The sequence below is a fragment of the Amblyomma mixtum genome, chromosome 5 (assembly GCF_055824585.1).
Source record: "Amblyomma mixtum isolate Tamu chromosome 5, ASM5582458v1, whole genome shotgun sequence".
Taxonomy (NCBI): domain Eukaryota; kingdom Metazoa; phylum Arthropoda; class Arachnida; order Ixodida; family Ixodidae; genus Amblyomma; species Amblyomma mixtum.
In genome coordinates this window covers 122,195,680-122,223,028 of record NC_143016.1, presented here as the reverse complement: position 1 = coordinate 122,223,028, position 27,349 = coordinate 122,195,680, and the positions used below count along the sequence as shown (strand labels likewise).

The 27,349-nt window shown below is 45.9% G+C and overlaps 1 protein-coding gene across 1 annotated transcript; it reads left to right on the top strand.

Annotated features, from left to right (window-relative positions):
• Nucleotides 1-27,346, top strand: ATP6AP2 (ATPase H(+)-transporting accessory protein 2). Its single transcript, XM_089545963.1, has 8 exons — nucleotides 1-111; nucleotides 706-848; nucleotides 4,690-4,821; nucleotides 5,614-5,715; nucleotides 9,883-10,074; nucleotides 13,712-13,858; nucleotides 20,014-20,130; nucleotides 24,982-27,346. The coding sequence occupies exons 1-8, from the start codon at nucleotides 84-86 to the stop codon at nucleotides 25,228-25,230; spliced, it is 1,110 nt and encodes a 369-aa protein (XP_089402089.1). The 5' UTR covers nucleotides 1-83; the 3' UTR covers nucleotides 25,231-27,346.
• Nucleotides 27,347-27,349: the final 3 nt, after the last annotated feature.

The following is a 27,349-nucleotide window of genomic DNA, read 5'->3' as shown; positions in this document are numbered from 1 at the left end:
GCCATCTACATGTCGGCTTCCGAAACTGCGACGCCGTTATCGACTGTGCGTCGGCTGGTCATCGGACTGGTGTGGCCGTTCAAATGCAGTTTTCAACGCTATTATTCCTCGGTAAGTCGAAATAATTGCGTTCAAATTATCGTTACATTCGTCCTCAACGACCAGAGCTAGCTACGCGTCGAAGCGGGCCGTGGAAAAGCAATCTTGGACCCCTCTTTGGAGGCGGTAGTAAATACAGCCCTCGTAGCAGCCCCTTCACGTCACATGATTCTTTGATTCACGCTGCCTGGAGTATGTTTTTTGACTTGCCTGGCAATACTTAGCTGATTTTATGGTATTGTGACCAGTTTTAGGAAGGTGTTGGGTGGATTTTTTCATTTGTAGTTGCTGCCGCTGGCGAAAATGCCTACTTCATGCCGTTTAACCAACTAGCTCAGCTGTTTCGTTTCAAACACGGCTGGCTCTGCTGTTTCCACCAGTAATGTGCTTCGCTGTTATGAGCATATTAGAGCGGCGAGCTGTGCGTTCGCAGCTTCAGTAATTAACAGTGTGATCAGAAAGTGCTACGTGCTGCTTTATATCATGAAACTCTTGCAAACTTGAAGTGCACTACCCAACCGAGCAGTGTGCTTTAGTTCGTGTTGCTCGCGTTTGCGCGCATTTCGGCATGTGACCTACTAGCTGTTACATGTTCTTTTATCGCAGGCCTAGCCGGTGCGGTGTGTGCTACCGAGAGGCTTTTCATCCCTCTCGCCCCGGAGTCGGTGAAGTTCGTGTCGAGTGAAACCATCAAGTCATCGCAGATTGGTGATGTCCTGTCGAGCATTTTGGGTTTCACTGTGAAAACGGTAAATTCCTGCCTTCCTCACATGCGCATTTCACCTTGGGAGAGCATTCTTATTTATTTCAGACTTACCTCAATGAAGATGTTAACAACAAGCTCACATAAGTAAGGTTTATATTACATATGGCTTGTAAACTACTATGTAGTGAGAACTCTTACCTCACTTAACCAGATCTGTTTTAAATGCTTGAGTGCCTCGCTTATCACCCGCAGCTTTTAGAACTAGAGTTATGTTTGCGGCAATTCATTTCCTGAGCCCTAAAGTTGGCTGCCTCATGAATCTTTTGAACTTGAGGGTTATAGAAAAGAGTTTTCAGCAGCTGTCAGCAGCTGCTGTCTCTGGACCCGAAGAAATCGAGCGGTCCCGATGAAATACCGACGGAATTCCTTAAACGGTATGCTGAGTGGTTATCATATTATTTGCAAATTTTATTTGAAAAGTCATTGCGGGATCATTCTTTACCTCGTGACTGGCGCAGCGCAATAGTAGTTCCGGTATTTAAAGGCGGTAATCGACTTCTTGTAAAAAACTACAGGCCAGTTTCACTCACTTCCATATGTTGCAAGGTTTTTGAACACATAATAGCTAAACACATCCTTCATTTTTTGGAAATAAATGACCTATTGCGTCCATTTCAGCATGGTTTTCGGACTGGCCTTTCGACAGTGACGCAGTTAATTGAAACAGTGAACGACTTTTGCAAGGCTATAGATGAACGTCAGCAGGTAGATGTGGTCTGTGTAGACTTCTCGAAGGCTTTCGATAAAGTTCCGCATCATAAGCTTCTTTTTAAACTACGCAGATTAGGAATCGCTGAAAATATAGTACTATGGATTCAGGCCTATCTAAGTAACCGCTGTCAAGTCGTCAAAATAGAAAGTGCAGTATCGAATAGGCGTGAAGTTCTGTCGGGGGTGCCACAGGGCTCCGTTTTAGGTCCGCTTTTGTTTTTATTGTATATAAATGATATTTCTGCTATCGTCGAATCGCCTGTCAGAATGAAACTTTTTGCCGATGATTGCTTAATTTACTCTCCTGTGGCTTCCCCGGCAGATCAGATGAACATAAACAGGTGTCTTCAGTCGTTAAACTCGTGGTGCCTGAAATGGGGTATGGAAATAAACTACCAAAAATCTAATTACATGCAAGTAACAAGGAAGCAGAATGTTATGATGTTTCGATACAATATCGGTGAAAATTCCTTAGATCAAGTAAAGTGTCTCAAGTACTTGGGAGTGACATTAACAAATAATTTTGACTGGCGCACCCATATTGAAAATGTCTATTTAAAAGCCTACCAGAAGCTCTGTTTCCTGAGGAGGAAGTTGCCGAATGCGACTAGAGAAATTAAATTGATTGCGTACAAGACATTCGTGCGGCCAATCATAGAGTACGCAAGTGCAGTGTGGAGTCCTCATCAAAAGGGTTTAAAACGGAAACTGGAAAGATTGCAAAGGATGTCAGCACGTTTTATATGCTCTAAATACCGCCGCACTGATTCAGTCGCAGCAATGCTAAAGGAGTGTCAGTTAGAATCACTAGAAGTAAGAAGAACAAGGCAGAAATTGAAACTTTTTTTTCTGATAATGAATGATAAAGTCAAAGTTAATAAGCATCACTATGTTACACCTCCCCTGAAGCGTTGCCCTCGGAAAAATCATAGTAAGGTATTACAGCCTATTATTACACGTACTGATGTCTATCGCTACTCCTTTTTTCCCGATGCTGTAGAAATTTGGAATCAACTACCAAGTGACGTTGTGGACCAAACAGATGTAGACAAATTTGTGATAGGTGTGAACGCGTTCCTGGAAGATTGCTGTGCAAATCTGTAATTCTGTGCATTTGAGTGTTTCTTTTTTTAGCGAAGAGAATTGCACTTGTGTCTGTATATGTTTCCCTCCCTGTAATGACCCTCATGCGGAGGGTTAACAGTGTGAATAAATAAAATAAATGACTATGGAAAGGAAAACGGGTCTGCAGCATCTTTGAACACATTTTATGATTTTATATGGACTTTTCATTCACTGACGACAACTTGATCCAATTACTGTCGTCAGTAAAAATTGACTCTGTGGCTCTTCCTTACCCTGTTGACACCCTGTTGACATTTGTGCATAAGGAGGTAATTACCACTGAGAAAATTCAGTTCAAAAATCTAGCTGCCAGTCGATTCAAACCTCTTGACATCCTTTTCTGAAAGGAACGGGTTGCCACCGTTTTGAATTGAATGGTGCTGTAGCATAGTCTCTGGGATACATGTCCAAAGATCAGCGTCGTCGCATGCAGCAACATCCCTATTTCATGTTTTGTTTTTTCTAGCTTATGAAAGCTCCGTTTTCAGGTCTTTTTATGGTTAGCACTCATTACCCTATGAATACAGGCCAACTTCTTTTTGTCCTCAGTGTTTCATTGAAACCCCCAGTAATACCTTGATACCACTTTTATTAAGACTATAGACGCCGCCGCGATGGCTTGGTGGTTATGGTGCTCGGCTGCTTACCCGAAAGATGTGGGTTCAACCCAGGCTGTGGCAGTTGCATTTCAATAGAGGTGAAATGCTAGAGGCCCTTTGATTGCCGCAGGGAACACTGAGGATGAGGCCCAACCTCTAACGAGGAAGGGACGCTCCTGAAGGACTTTTGATGGAACGAACAAAAATGTTTATATTATTTACAGATGTAAGTACAAGAGAGCGCTGAGGCGTGTCTGAACATCAATAGTAAGAATGTGAACGGAGTCCACACATTGCACAGCACACCATGACGACGCCACCGATGTGCCTTTTATACTGGCGGCTCAGTCTCAGAAGTCCTTAGGAGTCCCTAAGGAACAGGCCTGGCACATGCATAATATGCGATGAAAATTTCCACCGCGTTCGACGATGGATAACCAGTTCTGTGACGCCACCGGGCATTCTACGAATGGCTCCACCAGCGGATAACGTCTCATAATCACTGCAGGCCCAGTCATAACACCCGTGCACTGTGCGATGTCAGTCCACATTAAAGAACCACAGGTAGCCGAAATTATTTGGAGCCCTTCACTACGGCATCCCTTGCAGCCTGAGTTTCTCTAGGACGTTAAACCTCGTAAACCACAACCTAACGAGACTACAGCTCTGTTTCTACCTGCATGATGAAATTTCACTGGCTCTTCTATGTGTACGTTTGGCTGAGTGCATGCTTGCGAGTTAGGAGACTTTCCTACAGCTGCAGCTGCCTTGGTCGCACAAAGCTCTGCTAGCTGTTTTGAAAGATGTGACCGTAATTATTGAAAAGTATTAATGTGACCCTGCATGTTTCTGCCAGACAGTTTATTTTGTTGAGCTGGCACACACAACAATTGTAGGTGCCACACTCTCACAAATGGGTAACACTGGTCTGTTTTGGTCTGTCGGCCCACTTAGAAGCATGCATATTCCATTATTACATTTAAATCGCAGTGGTTTGAATTTGCAGAAATTTGGGAAATATTTACCAAGAGGCTGTATGATTCAAATGGATAATGTCTCAGCTGTCCCAGGAGGCCATGTATAGAATGAATGTGACATTGCTAAAAGCAGCATGGGCAGTGCAACTGCGTGGCATTTTTTGCACCGCTGCGTTCTCATGGGATTTGAAAAAGCATTGAACACAACCTTTTATGAGCATTCTTTTTTTTTTCCACTGTTCCATGTGGATTGGTATCCACCTTTCATGTGAAGCCATATTTTTCCCTGTTCACAATCTGTGGGCATAGGATTTGAGTTTATTCCAGCTTTCACATGCCTAAACTTGCTTGTTGTTTTGCTTATGTCCTAATTAATTTTATGGCTCTGCTGCTTTGCTGTTATTCATTACAGGCTGACCCATGGAACAGCTTGGCAGCAGTGAATCCTTTCAAGGTCCCCAAGACTACTCTTGTACTGGATTTCGACGGCTTTGATGGAGACACGACACTGGACGTTTCGGGAAAAAACTTCCCTCTGGAAAATGTGCGTTCACTCTACTTTCGTCCCGTGGAAAACATTTAACATATTTACTTGCACCCGGAAGGTAAAGTTTCTGTTGCGTGAAGTTTGAGGTCTGTTGGAATGGCATGTCACACCCGAGTCACGTGGAATAAGGGTACTTCCACCATCTGTGATACGTGATACTGTCATCCATTGCGAGAGGACAACACAGACAACAAATAACATTGCAGGACAATAGTTACTTTATTTTCAATCCCTGCTTCCAGTTTTTGGATTGAAACCTTGCTTGTGGATGTCTGAAAGGCAGTTTTGGTGAACCCAGAAACCATAGTCGGAGAAATATTGGTACTATCAGAAGATAAGCTCGAATTCTGTGGAAATTGGCTACTGTGCTCATTTGTGTGCTACAGTTGTTTGGGCTATGTCGGCATGGCTCAGTGTATGCCACCTGCTGTTATAAGATCTAAGTCTTTGCTCTATGTCGTTGCTCAACGTCATTGCTCAACGTCATTGCTCAACGTCATTGCCAGAGATGAAGTCAGTAAAGGTCCCTATCCATCTGAACTGCCAGGGCTGCACGTGACACTTCAGTCTCCTGCCAAGGAAGTCACACTGTGGGTTTCTAAAAAAGTAGATGTGCATTATTGTACAGTTGCGTGTAAGTACCAAAGATATATAAGTGTAAAAAAAAACTAATCTAGAGCACATTTATACCTGAATGCACTGACTACTGGATGGCATCGCAGCAAAGTCACCATGGCCGCTACATATTTTAACTGCTTGTAGAAAAGTTCCTTTTCCCTTTTCTTGCAGGATGCAAGCCTCCAGCAGGAGTTGGAGAAATTGTCTGAGCGTACGGTGGAGAGGTTTGCCGAGCAAGAACCAGTTGTTCTCTACATGAAGACTGGTGAAAAGGTATGTTGGCTGTAAAGGTGTTCTAATTCAGACATTGCTGAAAACTTTGCTCTCAAGTGATGTAGCAGTAGCTGTAGCTCCCTCTGAGGAGCATTTTCCTGCTAAAGCTTCGTGAAAGGTGGTGTAATGCTTTAACTGCAGCCATTCCACGCAATAAGGCTCCTCCATCGTAATTCTCCTTGCTGCTCATCCCCTAGCCCACAGCACATGCAGCCTTTGGCAGCCTTCAGAGACATTGAGAGTCTGTTAAGGCACTTAATCTACCAGGGTCTGTCAGCACTTTTTCACTGCCAGCTGCTGTGGTTTGTCAACATTTTTTTTCGCTGCCATTTCCAGGCACTTCGCAGTACTTTTATTGCAGCCGGTGTCGGCGCATTTTAATTGGCATGTTGCACTCAGCCCACAGTGTGACTGACAGCAAGAAGGGAGGCCATGGGTGACTCTGGAGGGCGTATGCATAATTTTTTATCATATGGCCTTCTTGTAAGCTTGGAGCAGTTATATAGGCCCTACGCTTCGATAGGCATCTGTCCTATGTGACTTGCCATTTGCTAAGAATGTCCGAACCTTTATACCAAGATTTAGCTAGCAAAAATTTTTAAAAATAAAATGGCGATTACATATGGGTTGTAACGCGGATGATGAATGCTGGCAGCTTTTTCACTGTGCTTTTATGAATAGTTATTTTGCGGTTTGTACTTTCGGGATTTATGACTTAGCTAGTCCATCTGGACACGGTGGCTATTGCTCCACATGGGCGTCTACCTGCTTGCGGGCCCTGGCTGCTTGTTTACGCGTCGTGTCTTTCACCCGAGTTTCTGCACGATGATATTTCTTCACGTGACTGATGTGAACTTCATTCGCACATGGCAGCTCTGGAACTGTCAGTGAAAATGTGGGCGCTGCCTATCAGTAAAGTTTGCCAAGGCAATGGCAACACCCTAGCACATATCCTAGTGACTGAAAGAAGCAACTTTGACGAGGCCGAACACCGGTGTTGTGGTGCTGCCAGTCATAGCATAGGTCGCAACATTAGCATCCTTCCTCTGGGAGCCGCCGTGGTGGCTCAGTGGTTATGCCGCTTGGCTGCTGACCTGAAAGACGTGGGTTCGATCCCGGCCGCGGCGGTCAAATTTCAATGGAGGCGAAATTCTAGAGGCCCGCGTGCTGTGCGATGTCAGTGCACGTTAAAGAACCCCAGGTGGTCGAAATTTCCGGAGCCCTTCACTACGGCGTCCCTCATAGCCTTTGGGACGTTAAACCCCCATAAACCAAACCAAACCTTCCTCAGAGGACGCTGCATCCGTTTGCCTAAAGCAGTGAAGGATGCTGAAGCCGCAGAGTGTCTTGGTTTTTAGTAGTTATAAGGGAAGAAAGCGCCCGATAGTAGTCTCACACTCGGTGTACGCCTTGACTGTGTTGCGAAGGAAGGGGAGAGAGGCAGCCCAAGGTTCAGAACAACACTGTGAACCGGGCCTGCATCTCTCATTGTGCACTACGCTTTCTCGCTATGTTCTGCACTCTGGGTGGGCGTAACGCCAGGCCAGTCTGTGCCGTTGCAGAGGTGCCCATGTGCTGTCCGATGTCAGTGCCTGTTAAAGGGACACTGAGGAGAGCTCTATTAATATTTCTTTTACAGCAAAATCCGATAGTTCGGCATTTCATGGCTTTGTTGCCCCTTGACTGGCAGCGAAAGATGCATTGACTTCTAAGAAATTTGGATTCGAAGTTGAAAAAGTCTTTCCCGCCGCTGTGATTCAAACTTGGGATTCTCCTTTGACGACACAGGACTAAGTGACGTGAAGTATGACGTGCACATGATGTAACGCAGACTCCGTGATTTCTGGCGGCCAACAGTGCGGCCTGGCAGCAGCCGAAAAGAAAGCTACCACCGGCCACACGTTGAAGGCATCTATCGGCTATTGCGGCCGTCGCTACCATCGCTTCGTTTACGTTTGCACCGGCGTTTTGCCAGCGTTACGATGGATCCCGTTCTCGAAGTCGTAAACGAAGTTCTAGGAAATAGACACCTTTAGCATACCGTGTACCTTGTTACCGTTAGCGGAATACCGGGAGCCTGCCTACCGCCGATGAGCAGGCACATATTGATCCCGATGCTGCAGGCACACGCGTAGCTGCCGGGTGCGTGGCGCCATCTGGCGACGTCAAGGAGATTTGCGCATGCATTGGCTGCGCCTCAGTGATTCGTGGCTTCTCATGTTCTAGTGTTGCTAGAACCATTGGTTCTAGCAACACTGTTTTGGCCTATGATCTCATCACGCTTGTACTTGCGAGTTTGGCCTGTGGCGGCGATACCTGTATTTTGGTTCTTGCTCTTTTCTACGTTACAAGAGCTTTGTTGTCAGTATGAGTGGCGTTTTTGTAATCAGGATCTGGTATTCTGTCGATACAAGCCAGCTTCAATTTCTCCTCAGTGTCCCTTTAAAGAACCCCAAGGGGCTGAAATTTATTCAGAGCCTTCGACTGCTGTGCCTTTTTTCTCTTCCTCCTTTCATTCCTTCTTTCTGTGCTTCCTTCACGGCACGGTGGAGGTATACCTAGGGCCCTTCGTTTTTGGGTTTTATTTTTTCTGCGATTTCGGAGGTAAAAAAATTCCCAGTATTTTTCGAGCTTAAACTCTGGTGAAAATGGGGTTATTCAAAAAAAAAAAAATTTCTGGAGGTTGGGCTTTTTGGGTCATTTTTTTGCAGCACAAAAAAGTTTACTAATAGCATTTATTTATTCTGTTAGACATAAAATGCCTTCTTTTTTGTTCATTATTTCATGAACACACAGCAATCGTGGGCTCCACTGAAATATTGTCGACCAGTTAAAATTTTTTTTCTAATCTATTAAAGATATTTCATCGCGTACATTACCAGTCTCCTAGCACTGCTACATCTGAGTAAGACCAGCCTGGCTTTTTTTTTTGTACAGTGTGAGAACATTAAACGTCACAGCGATGATTTTAAATTTGCAAGGTGCTTGGGTCTGCGTGTCGTTAGTGTATGGGCCGCATTTCATACAGTGAATCTAAAAAACCGTCTTGTTGGTAGCCATATTTGGGCCTTCTGCTTCTGAATTGACCTTTTAGAGCGCATCCTCAAATTTGTACACCTCTAGAAAATGGGCATTAAAAGTCGTTTGAGATGCCTAGTTGACTGATGGCACCCCTCTTGATAATCACTTGATATCCACGTATTTTCTTGTAGTGTCTTTAGCTCTATGGACTGGAAAATCAACACCATCTAGAAGGCTCATTTTCGGGGAGAAATTGAGTTTTACCCGATTTTTAATAAATATGTTCAGGGTGCAAGAATCGGGTGAAATTGTGTTGTGTTCTTTTGCTGTGTTAGTTTCGGGCTCCTCATCGAACATGTGAAGTTGGTCGAGTGTTGCTGTGCCTTTTACTCCAGTTCAGTCGTGGGATATTTTAATTCAGGGCGTTGCCCTGAATCTGCAAAGAAGCACATGATCCCTCATGGTGTGGGGAAATCAAAATAGACCATTGGAACGCAAAGCATGCTGTGAGCTGTGCAAGACAATGCGGGGTGAACCACCACAGTGCAAGTTCCACCTGATTCATGAATGAGGACTTGGGATCGGACTTAAAGTCAGCTGATGTTACCTGCTTTTTGTTTGCTTATCAAGAAAACATGCTCCAGATAGGCAGTTGAAAAGCGCCTTGCTCCTCCTGTGTCCCTCAAAACGTAACCCTCTGAAGATGTGTGGGCATACACTGACCTGCTTAAGTTAAGGACAACGCAGTGAGCTATGGAAAGAAAAATGATAGGTGTAACGTTAAGAGATCGGAAGCAGGCAGAGTGGGTGAGGGAACAAACGCGGGTTAATGACATCCTAGCTAGTTGAAATCATGAGGAAGAAGTGAGCTTGGGCAGGGCATGTAATGCAAAGGCAAGATAACCGCTGGTCCTTAAGGGGAACGAGTGGATTCCAAGAGAAGGCAAACATAGCAGGAAGTGGCAGAAAGTTAGGTGGGCGGATGAGATTAAGAAATTTGCGGGGATACGGTGGCCATAACTGTCGAAGGACAGGGTTGATTGGAGAGACATGGGAGAGGCCTTTACCCTGCAGTGGGCGTAGTTAGGCTGATGATGATGGTGATGACACTGACCTGCAAGCTATTTAATGTGTCCTTCCATGCAGCTGTATGGAGCCAAGATGGCCTACCCCGAACTCTTACTGACCGTCTCGCCGGAGGTCGACAGTCGCCTGAAGGAAGCCGTGAAGGATGCGGAGCTGGCCAAAGTGCTCCGTGACGGCACGTTCAACGTGTCCCTGCCCGGAGACGACCAGTTTGCTGTCGAGCTGCACACAGCCAAGCTGATGCTTGAACAGGTATTGTTGTGACGGTAAACCAGTGGCTGCTGGCAGATTTTGCGTCTTTCATTTTCGAAATCTGTGTGGCATCCTCTGATTGTGAATACCAGGCTTAGAGGTATCGCAAACTTGATTGGTCGCCTGACAGAAGTGGCATTTAGTCGGGCAAGGAAGGGTGAATGAAGACTTTGGAAGCGAAGTGTTTACAGAGCAGACTTGCCCCTGCCGGAAGAGTGAAAGAAGCCTGGTGGGAGGGATAGTGACACAGTATTGAAGAATAGATTACTTGCCCTATGACATGACGATGAAAAATGCTAACACTTGCATCTAGGAGATAAAGTAGCAAAAGTAACAGTACCTCAGTGCCAAGTTCAAATTTTTTGTATGGTAGTTTTAATTCCGCTTGTTAGCCAGTGAATTCGATACTTGCTTCAACTTCTGTGAGCTTTAAGTCTCAAATAAACTGCAAAAAGAGAGAAATAGACAGAAAGAGCTGGCTTAAAGCTGCAGTGTGTCGCATAAATGAGGTTTAGTAGCAGTTCTCTCCTCCGTCGTCGTCGCATGTCACTGGTATACCTCCGCAAAATCACGAGTGCTCACTCAGGCTTGCTTACAAAAGTTTGGTCAACCTGTGGCTCACTCACACAGTCGCGGGCTCGCTCAAATTCATGAATTGAGGCTCGTTTAGGCTCACAGCTCATGTGCACTCACTCCGACTTGCGACTCACTTGCTCATTTGGACTCAAGACTCACATGGGCTCGCTGAAGTGCCCAAGTTGCACGAAGCTGACGGAGACATGTAACAAGAGACGCCTGCCCTCTGTGCACCGACATGGTGAAACTCCGGTAAAGCTTTCGATATATCCCTGCGCTACTCATTACCACACCCGCACCTGCGTAAACTAGCAGTTGGGTAGGGCCAAAACACAGTCTTCCTCACTTCCGAGGAGTCCTCTTCGGTGCCTACAAATGTCGCCAAACAGCCTCTCCCTCAAGACTTGCTTGGTCGCGGCAGTAAGTCATTCCTCTCCTTCGCTGCCAGAACTAGGAAAAAAAAAAAACGAAGCCCACGCTATCATCGCGAAAACACTCCATGATCTGAGCCTGAGCTCACCCACGACTGAGATTATGATCTTAATGAGAGTTCGGACTCACTTGGACTCAGATCATGGTCTGAATGTGAGTCTGAACTCACTTATGACCCAGATCATGATCTGAATGAGAGTCCGAACTCATTCATAACTTAGATCATGACCTGCATGTGAATCTGAACTCACTCACGACTCAGATCATGATCTTAATTTGAGTCCTGACTTGCTCACCACTCATATCGTGATCTGAATGTGAGCCTGAGTGAGCCCTAGTGAGTCGTCTCATGAGTGAGTTTGCTGACCTATGGTCAGTGGCCCTGGTGAGTAGATGCCTTTGTAGCTTGTGGAGAACGAATCCCACCAGCCTACTGGACTGTGTCACAAATTTTATGTCTTAGCTTGCAGTTTGCATCCACTTATTCAGCATCAATCACTATATGACTTTGGAGGCGAAATTTTAGCGGTCCATGTACTATGTGATGTCAGTGCCTTTCTGGAGCCCTTCACTACGGCATCCCTCATAGCTTGAGTTGCTTCTGAACGTTAACCCCCATCAGTCATAAATCAGGATGACTTTGTTCCTAATATCCATGGTCTAAGCGCTGACACCTGTCCACGTTTTTCAATGGAGGGAAGAAAATACTGGTTAATTTCATCTTTAAATGTCAAATTTTAGATAATTGATGCGAAGCCCCGTAAGCCCTAATGGACACATTTGTTTTAGAAAATGGTGCCAAAATGGTGATTTCGTACCTGTGCCGCCATCTCTCGACAAACCAAGAAAATGCTTTGGACGAGTCCTACTCGCCTCTGACCGGACACAGAGTGCCAGAAAACACGCAACAAACTTAGCTTGTCAGGAGCCAGGAATGACCGGTTGGCTTGACAATTCTGCTTGTCTAAGTCTGCTAGGGGCCTGCGTTGAGGGTTATTGCTCTCAACAGCGTGGCAACTAGATGGAACCCTGCTTGGCCACTCGTGACAAGGTTTTGAGTGCCTTTGTGATCACACATGCACTGGAGTTGAGTGACCGTTGCTTGCACCATGTGCTGCAAGCTGAAAATATAACAGTATGTTTCCCTGCAGGAATGTCTAGCAAGTTCACCAGCAGTGTGCTGTTATTTTTTTAAAACTTATCTGCTGTAAATAATGCTCGTCTCATTTTTACTAGCTGTTTTGCCAGAACACTGGCATTCTCACAAATGTCAGAGTAGCCAGCAATAGCACGGGAACCCCCTTCTGTTTTTTGTTTTTGTGCAAATTTTTTCTTTTACTGAAATATATTTTGTTATATCCATGCATAACTAAACTTTGCTTCATGAAAACGGGTTGCTAAAATACATGACCACCTACAGGGGCTCTCATAGGGATGCGCATTCATTGGTTTTATTCATTCTGGCTGTCTTAGTTTTGTTCTCGCTTTTAGCATAGATGTCCCGTTTACTCGTGCCTCGTGCAGCTTTCGCTGTTATTGGGTGGAGTGCGTTCACCCATGATCACACTGCCTGTGCCTTTTGCCTTGTGGTGGCTTTGTCATAGCTGTGCAAGGCATGCATGATTTCAACAATGCGTCACTGAACGCTGTGATGCTGCTCCGTACACCCTTTGGTTTTGGTTACTGTTCACGAGTGGCTTTTTCTGCTAACTTCACTGTCCGAGGGTGTCATTCTTGAAACCTATTCAATGCTGTCGACGCTCATGGCACACTCTTTTCGTGGTAACGAAGAGCGTGCCATTAACTCAAGTGGCAACATCACCATCATCATCATCATCATCAGCCTGACTACGCCCACTGCAGGGCAAAGAGCTCTCCCATGTCTCTCCAATTAACCCTGTCCTTCGCCAGTTGCGGCCACCGTATTCCCGCAAATTTCTTAATCTCATCTGCTCACCTAACTCCAGATTGACTGCATTTAAATTCAGTACGGTTCTTTCTATGGCAGCAAAAAAGTTGGTTGGCTGTTACAGCGATGCCTGCTCGCGCCTATGTTGAGTCGAAAACAAGCAAACAAACTTTCGTACGAAGGAACAAACTCCAAAGTAAAAAGTATAAAACTTTTGGATTCCACAGAATCCAAAATATTGGTTGTGAATATTTACATGTTCCTACGAGATGCATGACAGGCCCTCGATAAAGTCTGAAATATCACACAATTTTGATGTATTGGAGTCCGAAAAATCGATTTGCTACTGTACATCCACATGCATGTGTTTCCCTGGCCACAAACCAGGCTTATAATCAGAATGCAAGAAGCGGAAATAGCACAGAGCCACTTAACGCAGGTGGTACATGTAATAATACTCGTTCTTGTTATTTAATGGTTAACCACGAACCCATCACCACGGCGACCATCACCTCACTCCTTATGCATTGCTTTATCATTTCATTTATCATTTTGTTAAACAGGTTGGCATTGGTCACTTTCTGCACACATTGGGATAAGCAGCCGTTATTTGTTTGGAGCACTTCATCCACTGTTTCACTTTCTCTCGTAGCAGATAGTTGCAGTGCAGTTTGACATCACCGTGATTGCTGACAGTGCATTATTGGCCTTGCTCTGCAGCTGTCCCGGCAGGCGTCCAAGGGTGGCAGCGCGCCGAGCGTGGTCTGGTTGCGGTTGAATGGCCTCCGCCATGTCATGGATCGCTACACGGAGGAGTCCTACCAGGCTTCGCACGCCCTGCGGCTCATCCGCGAGTTTGTCGACAAGGTCAGTGCCCCCCAGGGGACAGGGTGGCCTTGCTGTGAATGAGTCTGCCGTTTAACGGTAGATTCAACAGAAAGTTGTCAGCAGAGGTGTCGCGCTTTTCGGTTGGTCGAAGCGGTTATGACATCACAATGTGCGGATTGGGAGTAATGAGGTCGCCCATGGATGCTTGACACCCTTTTTTGGAGCAGATGACAACTAATCAAAAATGGTTGTCGTCTGCTCTGACGGGGTGTAAGGCGTCCGTGGGTGACCACATTACATACCTCATTACTGCGGACAGAGGCATGGATACAACCGAACTCATCGAAGCAGAGTGAAAGTCGTGCTTAAGAAGCAGTCAAAGTAGACAGTCAAAGTGTGTAGTTGTAATGTGTAGTCAGTGTGTAGTCAAATAAAGCACTAGTACAGCACATACAGTCTAGCAGTTAATGACAAACAGTGCGCCAGGAAAGCCTTTCGCCTTGCAGCACTTTAGAGAGCCTAAGTGCCCCCTGAATTTTTTGATGCAGTGCACAGTTTTAGTGTGTCATCTCCTCTTTGTTCTTTAATTCTTGTTTTTTGTTTTCTTTCTTTCTAATCTTTTTTATCACCAAGCCTTTAGTGATGTAGTATCAGCTCGAGTTTGAAAAAATTGCAACCTATCCTTGTAGCCCTAGGGGGAAGTCAGCATGAATTGATGGCTAGTTGCATAAAGTTGCACGCATCTTTCTTGGTGCACTTGGGGTCACTCAGTTTGTGCTCTTGTTAGTGTTGGATTTGGCACCTTCCTAACTCTTATCAAACGCTGATTTGAAGCTGTAGAACCAGGTTGTGGCTTCTCACTACTCTTGATGACAGCTAATACAGGTTTTTTTCTTCCATTGCCCTCTTTTCTTTCTTCATTTTCCATTTGTATTATTGGTCACCCTCGTTGACCACAGGCCTTTTGCAGTTGCTGCATGCATCAGTGAGCGGGGCAGCAATAGAAGTTGATGTTCATCGATAACAAGTGGTGGTTTTTTTCATGCGGTATAAGGAAACGAGCAGGGGCGTGGCTACGTTACAGTGGCTGGTTTTGAAATGTCGAAAGAAAAGTGAATTAATTGACAGAGGATAAGTGAGGGACATAACGAGTCAGAACCAAGCGAGAAACAATCCAGTGGGGATTAACAGCTTGAGTTTTATGCACGAGTGACCACGTCTTCTGCCAGGTGTCATGAACAGTTATGCAGCTGTGACACATGACAGTGCTTGTTCGAGGAAGGCGTCACTGGCTCAGTGATTTATTTGACACGGGCAATGTGTTTGAGGATGCGCTACACAAAGACCATGATACTGGCAGTGAATTTCGAGCCACACAGTACAGAGACGGAGCAAGGATTCTATGAGAAAGGGAGGGCCAGAGACTTCCCGTGGTTACAGTGGCCATTCTTGGAGCCTGTGTTCCTGAAGGAAAAACCACAGGCTGGCTGATGGTGCTGTGCAGTGTAATAAGCGACTCCAGTATATCAGCATGAGAAGGACAGTGTTGAGAGCATTGAATGCTCGACAAGAACTGGTCAGGATAGGTTAGCATTACGAGCTAATTTTTAGTAAGCACTTTCTTTTCAAGCAAAATTTTTAGTTTTTTAATGTGCGAGTTCTTAAAATATAATTTTGCCCCATCTGAGGAATTCAGTCTCTATTTCTTAATTTGCACATTGTTATTAAATATCCCATGTAAGGAAACCCATTCCAACTCGGGGCAGCAAATGAGGTGTTTTAGCATACTTTTCTCAACCATAATTGTATGAAGGATTCAAATGGGGGCTAAGTTATTTAGTAATTGTGGTCATTTTCCTGCTAGAAAAGTACCATTTTTTTAGTGCAGTCTTGCTACGAAACCAAGGTATCGAGGGGGCACTTTAAGTTGATACATTCTCTCCAGAGCCTAATATAATAGACACCTTCCTAGACTGATCTATTTCTTAACAATGAGAAAATTCGATTTGCACAATTGTTCTAGTTATGCCCACCTACGTTACCTTTCAAACGTTTGCAACTTCTTCCAAAACTGTGTGAAACTAACAGAACTTTGCAGAGTTTATTATTGTGGTAATATACACCAATCTTTGAGATTTTATGCAGATCGGTTGAATGGCCCAGATTTTTCAACTTTTAGCCCCACATCTCACCTCAACCATGAGATGTGCTTGTTGTCCTTATTGCCGGCGTTCTCCTCCAAATCTGGCACTAGAGCTTGCTTTGAAGCTTCCTCTTCACTCAGAAAGTCGGCCGGGCAGGCATCACTCTACCGTCTGTGCTGTTTCTTAGTTTGCAGATGAACTTTGTTAAGAAGTTGTAGGAGATCCGCAATTGCTTCATTACAGCAGTGGCATTGTCATAGCCATATATAACCTTGAATACAACCGCCACATGTCAGCATAGAGAGAGAGCGAGAGAGAGAAGCTTTATTTACAGAGGAATTCGGGGCACACCCCAGGGTCCCTGCACGACCCCACTGCACTCAAGTGTTTATGTTCCTGAGGTCCATAACACTGGCAGCACGGCCGGGTCCTCCGAGTGCAGCAGGGTCTCCCAGTCCTCCCAGGTCTTGAGGTTCTCTAGGTCCTGCGGGGGAGGGTCCGCCGGGCAGAGGGAAAGGATGTGGAGGGAAGAGGCGAAGGGTTCTGGGCATAGGGCGCATGCCGGAGTGGGGAAGGAGGGATGATAGTGGGCTAGGGTAATGGGGTTAGGGGAGAGTGTGTGTCTGTAGTCTGCGCCAGAGTGTTGCGTGTTTGTTATCTAGGGAGGGGTGGGGCGGGGGTAGAGTTGGCGTGAGGCTCTGTAGGACTGCGTCAGCTCGCTGAATGTGTGCATGCGCTCCTTCGTGAATCCCCGATCCGAGGCCACCTGAGCCCGGTTTAAAGAACCTCGGGCTAAAAGGTTGGCGGCCTCGTTTCCGGGATTCCCGGAGTGCGCGGGCACCCATATCAGCTCCACTTGGCGGGGTGGGTGTGCATCGGGGCAGTCCAGTATGTCAAAAGCAGGGACATGTACTCGGCCTCATGCAAAACTTAGAATCGCAGTTTTAGAGTTAGTTAAAATGTACTGGGCTTCCGTGCAATGGCAGCTTCATCTGTAGCCTCTGGGGAGGTGTCTGGAGGAAGAGGTAGTGTGATGAGGGCAGATAAAGAGGAGTCCACCACAGCTGCTGTCGCTTCATCACCCGTGCAGGCAACGTCCACCCATACGGCGTCCGGCTGGGGGCCGTACGCTCGATGGAGTGCCTTCGCACGGGCTCTGTGGCGCTGCTCATGGTGGGACGGGTGCATATTCCTTGGGAGCGGGCTGATGAGGAGTTCTCGGTGAAGGGATTGTGGGATGGCGAGGAGGGTTGGGTCGTTGGCCGGTATTCTGATTCCGAGGGAGTCCAGGATATACCGACCTGTGGAGGTTTGTGTGAGCCTGATGTATTGGGCCTGTTGGTGGGCCTCCACCAGTTCCCCGATCGTGTTGTGGAGGCCCAGGCCCATTAATCTGTCTGTGGGTGTGTTGAGGGGAAGATGAAGTGCTACCTTGAATGCTTTGCGGATCAAGGCATCCAAAGCGTTTATGTCATGTTTGGATAGTTGTAAGTGTGGGGTAGTGTACAGCACGCGGCTGAGGACAAAGGCATGAATGAGACGGCATAGGTCGCGCTCCTTCATGCCTCTATGATGTCCCAAAACCCTCCGGATGAGGTGCGATATTGTGCCTACGGCCTGCTTGTGTTTCTTGAGGGTGGTGGTGTCTTTGCCATTGTTCTGGATGTGCAGGCCCAATACACGGAAGGTGTCAACCTCTGGTACAGGGTCCCTATTCAGTTCAGTGGTAATGGTGGAGCGGGGGGAGCCTAGGGTTCTCTTAAGGCGGCAGGAGAATGCCGTCCGCGGTGAAACTGTAATGGTTTTCGCACTTATGCCATGTTAACAATACCATGTTCAACAAAAAATGTCATCTATCTTATTGTGAGAAAGTTGGATTCAGTTCACTTCGCTCCAAAAGACTATGATTTGTTGCTGAGGAGTCTTCAAGCAAAAGATTCACAGTCAGGACAAAAGTTTACGAGGTGCAAGGTCGCAGAAAAAAGTATATCTCTGTGTGGTCAGGCAGAGAAGCTCTATGAAAAGCGCAGCACCATACAGAAGGGGACATGCATATTCCACCTGCTGTAATGAATACCAGCTGACTGGCTAGTGAGGCATTGCTGAAATATATATATATATATATAATGTACTTTTTGCCAATCAGCATCTGGTAAACATTGGTCCATGACTGTACTTCAGTGTTCATCTCATGGTTCAGCCTTATGTTCAGCAGGAGCCCATCAATTAATCTGTTTTGGCCACCTGCCTTAAATGGCCTGATAACACCTTGGTCAAGACATAGCACTACCACTTTGCAGTTTGGGGGAAAGAAGCATATTTCAAATGTCTTGCAGCTTGGCAGCTGCAGAGTGGGATCTTGCGGTTATTGAAAAACGAGGGATGTTTTCTGGGTCTGCTTCACCAGCTGTTCGTGCCGCATAGTCCAGAAATAATTTCTGGCATCATCCTGTCAAGTTAGACATGCACCATGTTTGGAGGTTTTGCTTTTCTTCGGACCATCAGGGAGGTGTAGTTTTGTTTTCTCTGAGAAGGGAAATTTTCTCTGGTCGTCCATGTAAGCATACAGAAGAACAGTTACGTACATTTTGTTGGGATTTCCCCCATGAGATGGCTCACCTTCAGAGCACTGTTTTGTGGGTAATATCTGGCGAGCAGAGAAACCTTCTGGTTGGTGAGCTCAAATTTGTCACTGAGTACTTTTGTGATGATGATGATGATGTGACATTTGTTGAAACACTGCTACCAACCAGCATTCTCAACAAAGTGGATGAAATGCATGATGCATGCAAAGTCTCCAGCTTTGCTTTGAAGCACTGCCTATTTACTGCAAGACTACTGGCCTTGTTTCCTGAAATGATTTGAAAAGGATTCTCTCAACTGCTTTGAAGGCAGGACTCAGCTCCTTTCTAGTTCCTTGCACATTGCGGCAAATGGTATAGTGATTGCTTTCTTACGATAGCTGCTAAGCACCCGTTCCTTGATTACGCGTAGTAGTAGTAGTAGTAGTAGTAGTAGTAGTAGTAGTAGTAGTAGTAGTAGTAGTAGTAGTAGTAGTAAACCTCCCGGAGGGTAGTGTCCATAAACACTGATACAGCAAATTACCTGTTACTGTGAAGAAAACCTAAGGTTTGGTCGGCTGTGCTTTACTTAGGCTGTAAAAGCAAATGCCACCTGCCATCAATGTCAAGGAAGCAAATCTTTAGCAGCTTGCAACTCGATATGTGTAACATTAAATGTGCTCAGGATATGAGCATACATGTGCAATCTGGGCTCTTGCGTCTCCTTTGCATGCTCCAACACGAGGCCGGCATCCTGGCTAGGTGTGCGGCTTAGTGGTGTGGTGCAATGCAGTTTTATGACAGTGCTGCAAGATGTGCAGTGGATGCTTGGAGTTTGCTTTGTGTCAGTGGCGTAGTTTTTGTACGAGTGTTATGGGGCATATGAGTGTTACAACAGCTATACAACAGCATACAATAGTATACAACAGCTGTATCCTACCGGTACTCACCTATGGGGCAGAAACGGGGAGGCTAACAAAGAGGGTTCAGCTTAAGTTAAGGACAACGCAGCGAGCTATGGAAAGAGAAATGATAGGTGCAACGTTAAGAGATCGGAAGCGGGCGGAGTGGGTGAGGGAACAAACGCGGGTTAATGACATCTTAGTTGAAATCAAGAGGAAGAAATGGGCTTGGGCAGGGCATGTAATGCGAAGGCAAGATAACTGCTGGTCCTTAAGGGTAATGGAGTGGATTCCAAGAGAAGGCAAGCGTAGCAGGGGGCGGCAGAAAGTTAGGTGGGCGGATGAGACTAAGAGGTTTGCGGGGATACAGTGGGCGCAACTGCTGAAGGACAGGGTTAATTGGAGAGACATGGCCTTTGCCCTGCAGTGGATGTAGTCAGGCTGATGATGATGATGATGATGATTGTGTTTCAATTTCGGTGCCTACTTCACAGTGAGCATTTGATCTTTGTTGTGTTGCTACATTGTGGTGACGACATCTTTCTACATTTGGAATCACATGCTGCTTGTCTTTCTCCATCCACCAGGCAAAGAGCACCCTGAAGAAAGCGTACGGGGACAGGGCCCTGTTGGTGGTGATCACGCAGAATGACAAGACGATGGGCATGGTTCGCAGGGCGCGCTCCCTCCTGGCCGCAGAGGAGGTAGGTTCGTGCCCACACTTGCTGCATTGCTGTGGGCAGAACAGGTTCTATTAGTATTTACTATTGCAGGAACGCATTAAAGTGAGTAGTCGACACGAGTCCTGAATCATCATCATCATCATTTATTTTCCCTTAAGGACCTCTTGGTGGGGCATTACATAAGGGGGGGGGGGGAGCAAAAAAACGAATTCACAAACAATAGGAACATTTCAAATATAACAGTGAAGAAGGCAAAACAATTGTTGAAAGAGCAATGCAAAATAAACAAGGGAACAATCACAGGTACACTGTGGCCATCACGCTATATCAAGAGGCGGAAAATGGGAACACTGATTAGCAGACAAGGGTTCAACATTGTAACACGTGCAGAGGGGTACTCAAAAGTGTCAGGCATTACACTGGAAGTGCGCTAAGGAAAAAGATAAGATAAAAGCAGGGTTTTGAATTTATTTGGATCGCGCTCAGTTACAACTGCCTCAGGCAGCTCATTCCACTGTTCAATGGCGGATGGCAGGAAGGATTTTTGAAAGGCATTGGCGGAACCATGTAAACGCTGCAGGCTCAGACTGTTAAAAAGACGACGAGATGTTCTATTGGGAGGGAGTAGAAGTGTGCAGTGCAATTGAGGAAAACTGTGTGCTATCTTCACAGTGCGCATTTTTCTGTTGCTTGTTTTGCAGGCATTGTAAACCTGCTTTTAGATTTTTGTCAATGTCACTCATGTTCGTGTAATTTCCATCACTTACCATTAATTTCTCTATCCTCCTGAGATTGTCCATGTCAGTTTCCGGGGCTGTTTGGCCTTAGGTGCTCTTAAACCAACCGATGCTATCAGTTGTCATTAAGGGATGCATTACACATCTACTGTTTCACTTTTCTGCGTCTGTATATTTTTGTTCGCCCACCTCTCACTCATCATTTTTCATCCAAGCTCATCTGGACAGCAATTAAAAGTCGCCCCTTTCTTTGCTAGCATCCACTGTATGCAGTAAAACCTCACTTCTGCATTTAAAAAAATTGCGAGGAGTAACGTATTATTGTCTTGAAAAGCATACGTTCCAGACCAGCTAATTTAGGAAAATGTAACTGTTTGAATCAGTTGTGCGTTTGAACTGACACTTTTACTTCATAAAAATAGCACTTAGCATTTCTTGGCACAAGGTCTGAGTGGCTCCATTTCAAGGGCCCCCAGAATTCGGTTCACATTTGCATTGTCCTTAGTGCGTAAGAAATTTTGCAACATGTCTGATCTGTCAGTGGTAATGACGAAAGTAGCCCGGATCTCTTTTGCGTCAGTTTGCTTCCCCTTCTTACACAAGCCACTGTGGTGTAGTGGATGAAAGCCTGAGTTGCTTTAGGGCATTAAACCCCACAAACCAAATGAAACCGAGAGTTGCAGTGGTCTTGCTCTTCATGCTGCATTTTCCTGACTCTGCCAGCTCATATGTACAGTCGGGGACAAAAGTCTCCGGACCACGTGTTTCCCTAACGAAGCCGATAACTCTGCTATTAGTCGGCGGCTGGAGACCACACTTGTGGAGGTAAAAGTTAAAATTTTTGTTCTTTATCTCCACAAGTGCGGTCTCCAGCTGCTGTCCTGATAGTAGAGCTATAAGCTTCGTTTGAGGAACACGTGGTCCGGAGACTTTTGTCCCCGACTGTAGGTGCATCACTGTAGTTCTCAAGTGCTTCGTCGCCTAGTGCTTAGGCACTGCGAAAAAGCAGCTTAGTTTAGTTTCTCGACATGTCGGCTTGCTCGTATGTTTGCACGTGTGCATTTGGTTGCTATTCGTATTGTATACAGTCGAACCTCGTTAGAACGAACACAGATACAGCGAATTATCGGATATAACTAAGTGAAAGAAAAGTTTGGTTGGACATGCTTTATTTCTATGGGAGTTCTGTCTGTATAATGAAACGAAAAATTAAAAATTCGACACTATATCGGTTATAACGAAGCAGTTTTGTATTCACAGGGCTCAAAATGCAAAAACAAGAGGAGGAAAAAATTTCAAAACATGCTAAATTTTGATCTTTTGAATCGCCCACACCTAAAATGTGTTTGAATCACCCGCGCTTCCTCACGCCACGCCATCTAGGGAGAGCGAATGAATCTAGCATCAACGGCTGCGTAGCATGTGATTGACACGTGACCGAACCAACGCCCGTGCTCCACGGCCACCCTGCCGCCACGATTGTCGACTCGCGCGCTATCTCCGCGCTATCTCTATGATCTCTGCAGTCCGTTCTGTAGACGCCATCGCGGAACGCGTCGTAACTTATAGCAGTTTCGCTTGAAACGAAGATAAAGATCTTCAGGGCGGTTGACAGCGGGCGTAAGGAAAAGTCATTGCCGCGGACTTCGGTGTCGCGCCTAGCACTCTATCAACCATCTTGAGCGCAAGGCAGAAGGTTGCAAACGTCCACTCTGCAGGTGTTGTGAATAATGACAGCAAGAGTGTAAGGCTTTGTCACCACCAGGATGTTGAAGATGCTTTGTTTGCATGGTTCAAGGACGTTATAGCGCGAAACCTGCCTGTGTCTGGTGCCGTCCTTCAAAGGGAGGCGAGAAGTCTGACTTGCGTCTGAGGCCACAATGACTTTTATGCAAGCAGTGGCTGGCTGCAGCGATTTAATGACCGCCGTCGGATTGTTTTCCACGTCTTGTCTGGCGAAAAAGCAGCCTTTGGCGCTGAGAACTGCGAGAAGTAGGCAGAAAGCTTCCGCATGCAACTGGAAGGCAAGCGGATAATTTCGGCAAGACGACATGGCGTCAACTGGCGGTTCTGAACGTTACGTTCGAGGAATTCATCTGTGCAGATGACAACTTGGATGTGGCGCCCGAACTGACCGACCAAGAAATTGTTGATCAGGTGGTTTCTGCAGATGATGCTACAAACAGCGATGGATGTGAAGATGGCGAAGTGCGATCTCTCAGCTGCGCCGTGGCCGCCGACATGGCCAGGAAGTTGACGGGGTACCTCGGGAACTTACCTGTGGCCAAATCAGCTGACATCGGGAAAGCGCTGCTCTGTGTTGATTTCATTGAAAAATTTAACCTGTCAAATAGTGTGAAGTGCCGCAAACGAAGATTACGTCGTTTTTTAAAAAAATTAGTTTTTGCACCTGGCCAGCTTCCTGACTTGTGAGTTCGCGCTTGCTTTCCAGTACGAAATGCAAGGCGAGCTTTGACATGCTTATACCACGCGTTAAATTAAAAAATAGTGCATTTTTTCAACCCTGTGCTGTCCATCCTAAAGTGCCTTTACTTGGGTTTATTAACAGACCTTTTCTGCGGGAATTTGAGTGCATGCTTTTGTAACGAATATCGGATATAACGAACGAATTTCCGCGCAAAATGCGACTTCGTTATAACGAGGTTGGACTGTAGTACCAAACTTTTGTCAATTCTGAACTTAGTTGCGAAAAAATAGTGTTTTCCGAGAAGAAAAATAGCGTAACTCCCTGGGATATTTTTATTGCCCTCCGTTCTGAGCATATGAACCCGGGAATGTATCAGTGAAGTGGTAGGAGAGTATGCTGTGTTGTCCAGATGAGCTGAGGAGATGAGAGGAAGAAGTATGCGATGAAGAACGGAGCCTCAATACAACGCAGGCATATATGGGGACTCCTGAGAGAAGCGGGGGTGTCAGTGTAGTCACCTTCTTGGCACATTTTAGATTTTTGTAAGAAATGCACCAAGTATCCACGGAAAGAATTCCCACCTTCTCCAATTATTAATTTCGCTATTTCTGGAGGGTCTTCAACCGGTTGCATTGGCTCAGTTTATTTGGTGTTTGGCCGCTGACCCCAAAGTCATGGGATCGAATCCCTGCGGCAGTGCCCGGATTTCAGCGGCGGCGAAATAAAAAAATGCCCTTGAGCTTTACGATGTCAGTGCAGGTTAAAGAACCCCAGGTGGTTGAAATTAATCGGAGCCCCTTCACTGCAGCATCCCTTGTCGCCCATGTGTCGCTTTGGGATGTTAAAACCCGCAATTTCCACTTTTTTTTTTTCGGCTTGGTCCTCGTATATCGACGCTGTTACCCAGAATTCCTTTCAAATTCTCGATCACAGTTCTTTTGACTGGTTTCTGTCATTTGAAGTCTTTATTGTGAATGAACGAGCGCATCTTGCACACCTTAGAGAAGCCGCCGCGGTGGCTCAGTGGTTATGGTGCTCGACTGCTGACCCGAAAGACGCGGGTTCGATCCCGGCCGCAGCGGTTGAATTTCTTTGGAGAAGGAATTCTAGAGGTCCGTGTACTGTGCGATGATAATAAGGGAGTAATTACTCATTGGCATCCACCCGAGCGCAGCCACACGGCTACAAAAGAAAGCTATACAGCTTTCTCAGAAACTTCGCAGTTAAAGAAAAATTCGTCCTGGTCTGGGGTTCGAACCCGGGACCACCGCTTCACCAGAGCAGTCGCTCTACCAATTGAGCTAACCGGGACGGCAAGCTTATGGTAGGGCGAGAGCGAATTGATCAATAACTCGAAGCGGGATTAGTGTTGGTCAAATGTTTAGGGGAATCCCCCAAGGTTGAGTAGAGTAGTACTCCACCTTGGGGGATTCCCCTAAACATTTGACCAACACTGTGTGCGATGTCAGTGCACGCTAAAGATCCCCAGGTGGTCAAAATTTCCGGAGCCCTTCACTACGGTGTCTCTCATAGCCTGAGTCGCTTTGGGACGTTAAACCCCATAAACCAATCAACCAACACCTTAGAGAAGTGGGCGTGAGCTAGGAACAGGCACCTAAGAGCTGTACTCTAAAACTTGTTGACGAAGGCTGTGTGTGTTCCTTGTTGAGATGCATGACCATTGCCACTGGCGTGGTTCTCTTGCAGGAGCCATCAAACGGCGAGGCCGCTGTTGTCACGAGCCCGCCTGCCAAAGCTCCGGTGCCGGCAAGTGGCAGCTGGAATTTGGCGACGCCGTGGGACCACGAGGCGCACGTGGCCTTTGTGCTGATTGGCTTTGTCGTGCTGCTGCTGGCGCTCTCCCTGTTCGGCATCTCGGTTGGGCTGTGGTTCATGGACCCCGGCCGAGACTCCATCATTTACCGCATGACGACACAGCGTATGAAGAGGGACTAGTTTAAGTGCGGGCGTCAAAGTTGGGCTGGCTGGTATTTGGCACGACAGCAGCAGAACAGATAGACGTGGGAGCACTTTTGCCTTCCATGTGTTGTGCTATCGTCTTGCCTTTAGGGGCTGTGTTTTTTTTTTTTTTTTTTTTTTTCCGAACGGGCTACTTCTGTTATCACTGTTGCTGCCACAAAAGGATCTGCAAGAACTGGGACAGAGCGAAGGTATGGGAGGAACCTTAGGGGAGACCGACTCAGCAGAGGTGCATTGTTGTTGGCTGTTACAGAACAACCACCTTTTGTTTGTTTCTTTATTTGTTTCGCTTTTTGGACATCTGGAAGCCTTGTACATTTAGAGCGAATGCCTCCTCTGTGAAACGTTGATAGAAGATGTGGAGCTGTTCTGGGTCAGCTTCCAGAGCTGTGCTCTCAGTTTCTTGAAACACTGCCTGTATGTTTGGCCTGTGTGGGAACTGTGCATGAGACATTAAAAAGGGAGGGTGGATCTTGAAGGGAGGGGAAGAACATGGGGACAAATTTGATTGAGGGCAAAAGGAACTGCCAAGTACTGAGTGGATGGGCCTTAGTGTATGTCTGCCTCATGCAGTTTTCTTTTGATGGGGGGTTTGGGTTGGGGTAAGCGCTTAAGTCCTTAGTGAAGGCCGGTACAACGTGTTACCGGTACCAAGTGGGGCCTCAAGGTGTTCTGTGGAAGAGGGGCGCCGTTGTAAATTGAGGCATTCATTGTTGACGTTAGTGCAGGTGTAATTATTCTCGTGTGATGAAAGTCTCTATGTGGCGCTGTGCAGTCAGCTGCTTTGTGCAAAATCATGTTTTTTCTTGCTGATAGTTTGCTCATTTACACTTTGGTCTCGCCTAATTGTTATTGGACAGTAGCATTTTAGGAGATTAGCACATATGAATAGCCCAGACCTCTTGCTTCTTCTTAGCTCACTGCTTCTGGTGTGAGGTGACTTGCAAATTCTAGACCTTGCGAAAACGTGCAGATTAATTTTGTGTGGATGTTCTTGTTGATCTTTCTTTTTTGTTTGCAGTTGAATGTGGAAACACATTTTTGGTTTTTACTGTAAAAAAAAAGAAAAAAAGTGTGCTTCTTGTAAACCAGCATAGCTTGGAATTGTACTTCCCGATCAAAGGTTCTTCTAGTATGTTATGTTTTCCTTGCGTGCTGTAAATAGAAACGGAGTCTGTATGTATGCGTAGCACTTAATCTTGTAGGTGGTTTTCTCCTGTATAAACAAGAATACCAGGTTAGCGGAGAAAGTAGCACTGGTTCACGTGTAGTATATACGTTTTTGGTTAATCAAAGTGTACATATATGTCTGCTTCATGTATGGGCTTGTTTTAATTCTGGTGTAAATTTCGAGGCGTGAAAAATGGTTGCTTTCGTTGTGTCCAGTAAGTTTTGGGTGCTTGGTACAGAAGAAAAGGATGCTTTCTTACGTTTTGTTTCGAAATGGAACAAAAATCCACAGCCTGATTCTATGTGCTTATCATCTAGTCAGTATTTGTTACAGCCTCAGTGACAAAAAATTTTGATAGTTTACAGACTACGCTACCCTGGAATAATTTGGCTTGGACATTTTGTGACAATGTATTTTTAATTTAGTCATGTAGGCCACTTCGCATATGACTGCAGCAGTGTTTGGGATATTTAACTGACACCCATCCTTTCTGCGTGAGTGATACCCAGTTAAAAAAAATGACTGATTGGAACAGGCCATTTCACAATATGAACCAGTCGAAACTAATTGGATTCTAAGTGGTTCCACTTGTGCGTTGGCCCATTCCGTTTGATCGTTTTTCACTGGGTTGCACATCGTGGCGACTGTTCAAGCCATGCACAAAGCAGCTGTCAGACGTTCACTGTTGATTGTACGTATCATCCGAGGCACACGTCTCTAGTTTGTGCCCTCTCATTGCTGTAATGCACATTATTATAGAGGTGTGTTAATGGCATCAACCAAAGGCCTGTAAGTCTTTCTGGCCTGGCTCGAACTATGGGCCATTGTTCACATTCCGTATTAAGAAGTGCTTCTTGAGTTGCTCACATATTTCGGTGTTGTAAATGGCAGGCCAATAAAGATATAATTTATTCTGTTGCATTT